This window comes from Crassostrea angulata, chromosome 1, assembly GCF_025612915.1.
Source record: "Crassostrea angulata isolate pt1a10 chromosome 1, ASM2561291v2, whole genome shotgun sequence".
Lineage (NCBI taxonomy): Eukaryota > Metazoa > Mollusca > Bivalvia > Ostreida > Ostreidae > Magallana > Magallana angulata.
The window spans coordinates 39,192,954-39,198,160 of record NC_069111.1 but is presented as its reverse complement, the minus strand read 5'-3'; the positions used below and the strand labels follow the sequence as shown (position 1 = coordinate 39,198,160).

General features: G+C 32.0%; 1 protein-coding gene across 1 annotated transcript; it reads left to right on the top strand.

Annotated features, from left to right (window-relative positions):
- The first annotated feature begins 1,117 nt into the window (after positions 1 to 1,117).
- LOC128165810 (uncharacterized) lies at positions 1,118 to 4,234 on the top strand. The gene is made up of 6 exons (XM_052830656.1): positions 1,118 to 1,406; positions 1,655 to 1,713; positions 2,093 to 2,224; positions 3,054 to 3,159; positions 3,597 to 3,631; positions 3,709 to 4,234. The coding sequence occupies exons 1-6, from the start codon at positions 1,321 to 1,323 to the stop codon at positions 4,179 to 4,181; spliced, it is 891 nt and encodes a 296-aa protein (XP_052686616.1). The 5' UTR covers positions 1,118 to 1,320; the 3' UTR covers positions 4,182 to 4,234.
- The last annotated feature ends 973 nt before the right edge of the window (positions 4,235 to 5,207 follow it).

Genomic DNA, 5,207 nt, shown 5'->3' with positions numbered 1-5,207 from the left:
CAGAGAAGCGTGTACACCAAACACTGAAAAGGTAAGAGATTTACGAATTTGCATGGAAAAGTCGAAAAAATATAATGTATTAAACGAATGGATTCTAAACATGCGGCGAAGAATTGAAAACTTTTTTCATCATCTAAGGTACTGAAAACTCTTAAAGAAGGCGGTCATACTGAGTATATAAAAGACATAAAAGGGAAATATGCAGTTAATGCTGCGAGTTATCTCTCGCAAAAAATCGCACTTCCATTGGTTGAAGATGGATCGGTTCAAAACTTGCAACTTGTCTGTGAAAATTGTCCCAATTTACTCAGTAAAGTCGGTACTGTCCTCAAGCACCTGTGGTCTAATGCAGCTGCCTGTGATTTTAAACATAGTTTGTAACAAGATAAGATAATTTATACAGGACCTTACTTCATTGTAAACTCTCACGATTCAAAATCAAATTTTGTTCATTCTTTTTCCAAGTACTAATTTACCAGCATGTACTAATGTACTGTGAAATCATCGCTGTTCGTAGGGGACCAATGTTCGTAGCTTTGAATAGTGTAACATTAATTATATATTTAAAACTGAACTTATTTAACAATTCTCGGATGTGGTCAGAGGCAGTATAAGCTGCTTACCTACATTATATGAAATCAAAGAAAACGATTCTGTGGAATCCATAATCCACGCTGTAGGACCAAAATCATTAGCAATGCGTGATGACCTGAACAAAAAAAACTTGACTATCTCGTAAGGTGTAAAAATCATTACACATGTAACAAAGCCAATCAGTTGGATGAGCAGCGTAGTACTGTGGAATTATTTCTATTCGTTAGGGTCAATTTTCGTGGGCAGCCAAATTTTTTCTAGTTCGTTGGTAGCGAGTCTAAGATAATTTTTATAAATATGAAACAAATGATTCTGTATTAATTCGTGGAGATGTACATTCGTGGGCAAGGGGTCCCCCACCAACAATTATTATGATGATTCCTTTTTGGCCGATGCCGTTACTTCAGCATGCCGATGGGACTCAATAAGGTATGTTTTAACAACACATCAACATTTCTAAACGACATGTGCATGTGATCTATATACATATTAACTAGTAAATTACAAAGGTTAAACAATTATTTACAGAAATTGATCACAACATTCGAATATTGTTCAAATAATAAAAGTTGTCTAATATGAAAAGGATTTCTATAAATAACTAGTAATTAATTGCGGTACTAATTCCCATGGAATTTGGTTGTTATAGAGCATGGCATTCAAGTGAGTATTTAATTAATTTCGACAACAGATTTAGCTTAGTACTGATGCCATATCAGTTCTAACATGGAGGTTATCATTGGAGGATCTGGTGTATTGGTGCAATTCTTCGTTTATAATATTGCCACTGATATTTCAGTTTGTTTTCAAAAGTAAGATTCTTAAGAAACTAAAATTAATTGAAGTGATGCAGTTTGTTAAAGATACTAGTAATAATGTTCAATAAGTGTTTTTTAAGAAGAAAACTTTTAAGTAATTAATAAAAAAAAGTTTAAGATAATACCCGTTTCTATTTTTCTACCACCATTCCAGTCTCTTAAGAAATTATTGTTATGTCTCTTCCTTTTATCATATTATCTGAACAATTTACAATTCGAATTCATTGTTTAATACTTTGCAGTGTAACAGGACTCCGCGAATGTTGCAGCGACTATAGAAATGTTTCTGGAAAATGCGAAAGTATGTACTGAAGCTTACATTACTTTGTTTATAAACAAACATGATTTTAAATTTGCTTTTGTCAATAATCAAAAGCTGAATTGTTCTATGATAGAGATATTCTGAACATTGCACATTAAATTAGAAAGAATTTGTACATACGATGTTTTAGTTATAATGTTCTAATGATATAAAAAAAATGTACGATGTTTTAGTTATAATTTTCTAATGATATAAAAAAAAATGTAACTGGAATTTTGTGTAATAAAAATTTATTAAAAGAAATAAAATGTCACCTACGACTACTTCAGTGACTTATTCCTCAAAAGTATCGATTAAAGAACTAAAAGCAAATATTAGTTATACTAGATCGCTTCTATATCAGAAACTTAACTTTTAGAATGCATCGGTTTGTTTGGGAAGAATTGTACCACTGAATGCAGTGATGGTTATTATGGGCATGGCTGCCGCTATAGGTGTAACTGCACAGAACAGTTTCAGATTTGTGATTCAAAACACGGATGCATTGAAGGTGGTTAGTTTACAAAGTTTGTTTAAAAACTGCGTTTTAATCAGACAATAATGAAAACGAGATTTATTTTGGAATTAATTTGACGCTTATGTTTATATATGTATCACTAATAAAAACAGGTCTTTGACGAATGTCACTATCTCTTTCCACTAAGAACATATTTTGTCGTTAAAACCCATACATTTGCGATTTATTCTGCACAAATAAATATATCATCTGTAACAGAAATCAAAATACAAGGCAGAGAAGTATTTTATCATAACCAATTAACAGCATAATTTTAAAATAATCTTCTAATTACGAGGTAAATTTCCGTTTACATTAGATGCCGGTACTTCAATTAACATCTGTTAATTTGGAACAATAACACGTCAAAGACACAGTTAATAGTAACGCATATAATATATTTTCAAATCATACACAAATAGGTGTCGTATAAAGTGGTTATCACTAGAATTTAAAGGAAAAGAGATGCCTTGTCGTTTTTGAATTCTTTTCTCTTCTTAAATCTCAGTCGCAAGCTTACTGTTTAAACCAACTGTATACTTTTAAAGATTGCAGAAGGAACAGCCTTATTCACAACTATGCTACATGTATTAAATATACACACCTTTTTATGTGTTACATTAAAACATATGAACAGGCAAGCACTAACATTGGACTTTGCTGTCAAGTCAAAACAACACTAAAGACATTGGTATTGAATTAATCGACCCTCTTTGATAATTTGTCAAATTAATATACCAAAACAATTTTTAACATATGAAAAAATATTTAATACCATGTCCACCTTATACATTTTTTAATAGTTTTTCACAATGAATTGTAGAGTCTACGAGAAATTCGAATTCAGTATCAAACTCCTATGGATATGCTCTTTGTGGCTTCATGTTTCTTCTATTAATGGGAGTTATTACTTACTTTAACCAAAAAATGTAAGTATTTAAAACTACATATTCACTTTGTTTTGCCTCGGACTAGAATGTCTCGACGTCACTAAATGAGTGTCAAAATTCATACGGCAACATGGCGGACGTAACGTTATTTAAGCTGATTTTTTACACAAACGTTCAACCATACCTTGAGTTGTTAAGTCCCAAAATATTTAGAATAACCCCCCTTTACGATCCTACAATGGCATCCAGGTTTGCACAGACGACTCACGAGGAAGGTAAAAAAAATTAAGAGAATTAAGCCATGGATTTTAATTGGTATATATTATCTTTTGTTTGTTTACATCCGCCTCGCATTCTATGGATTTTACCGACCCTACAAATTTTTTTATAGTCAGTAACAACCTAATAAGTAATATTAGGATATGTATTTTTTGCAAACTAGCATTTGCCTGATTTAATGTTTCCATTCATTTAAGGAGAAAACGAAACATGTCAAGTGGAAGATCTTCAGGTAATACAAAGTAACAAATTAAACTTACCGTTTCAAGTTAACTGTATTCTTTTTTATAAAGGATTATTCAATTACAGATAAGGATGGCGAAAAGCAAGATATCCAGGTAGATGGCATTTACTCATATATAAAAGAACCAAGGATTCACGATCAATCTAGAAATTTCGATTTACCCAATTACTTCTGTGACAATACTGAGCCAAACAGAATGGACATAGCCAAAAATAAAACACCAAGCCAAGTCAGATTACCGTTAACTCGCTCTGAAATGCTAGACTCAAACGTATACGATCTTTGCAACAGATTAAACAGTCCATCATCTTCGCCTATCTACTCAAGCGTAATAAACCATGACTATGACTTTGCATGTTTCAAATCATCCAGATCTTTATCTTTATCAAAATTAGAAGACAACAATGGTAGTCGATATCATAAAGAAAATAATGAAGGCCTCATTAACCAGTATGATGAATTTCGACCTATGATGAATCGTCCATATAGTTCCGTGAAATACGACAGACAAACCACAACGGACACCAATGATGAGTGAAGTAATTCATTTAAGGGATACGGTGACAATTTTGGTCAATTGTTTTTCCCGGTTTGCTTTAGTGAAGCATTTCTAATAATAAATGTTCCTGGTTCGTGGGGACGTAATAACTTTGGTTGCAAGTTTGGGATAATATTGATATATATTCAACAAATGCTTGTTTATACGTTCGTGGGGATGTAAATTCGCGGTCAAGGGTTACTTACGGAAGCTACCAAAAGTTGGTCCAACACGGACAATGATGATTCCATAGTAGTCGACGAACAATTTCGTGCCAGTCGTCAAGTAAAAAGCGAGACACAGAGCTCACAATTCTTCGTAATTTAAACAAACTCCGGTCATGTTTTTGTGAAATAGATTCTAATTGATTAGTTCATTGATGCCTTCATTTCTTCGTTGTTTTTTTTTTGTTTCCTAAAACCATTGCTCTTTTCACTAAATCTCATTTGATATGACTCGATCTGATATATTTTAATGTTCCATTGGATGATTTTATGAGAATTTCAGTGGTAGACGTGCAGCAACCTGAACATCAATTTCTCGTTTAGTTATCAACGAATTGTACGCATATTACTGAAACTGAGAACAAAGTGTCAAATTACATAAAATGGTTGTTACTCTCTTTCCGATTTGACTACTACTGCTCTCTCCTGAAAACAAAAGCATATATCATTGACATTTCTTCTAGTTGGGTTCCTCCCATGAAGCAACTTTAATTATATAAATTTTATCTTTATTAGTCAATATAATATTCGTGGAATTATTTATCCCATTTGGCAAATTTTAAAGTTGAAATGGTATTATTTTCCCCATGCTTAATAAAAAGTGTGGCAAAATAAAGACGCTTTGATTTATCCCACATTCTATTGTGATAACAGAAAATTTCCAATATCACATTAAATTATATGTAATTTTGTACTATGGAGATTATGTATTTCTTACCTGTAAACGGTTGTTGCATGTTTTTCAGTAATAGTTCATAATTACATGTATATAATCACATATTCCTTTTTTTTTTTTTTTTTT

Excerpts from the sequence above, each read along its gene's own strand:
- LOC128165810 (XM_052830656.1), top strand. The coding sequence starts at position 1,321 with ATGGAGGTTATCATTGGAGGATCTGGTGTATTGGTGCAATTCTTCGTT. Across the intron at positions 1,407-1,654 it reads ATTTCAGTTTGTTTTCAAAA|TGTAACAGGACTCCGCGAAT; the intron begins GTAAGATTCTTA and ends AATACTTTGCAG. Across the intron at positions 3,160-3,596 it reads ACTTACTTTAACCAAAAAAT|GAGAAAACGAAACATGTCAA; the intron begins GTAAGTATTTAA and ends CATTCATTTAAG.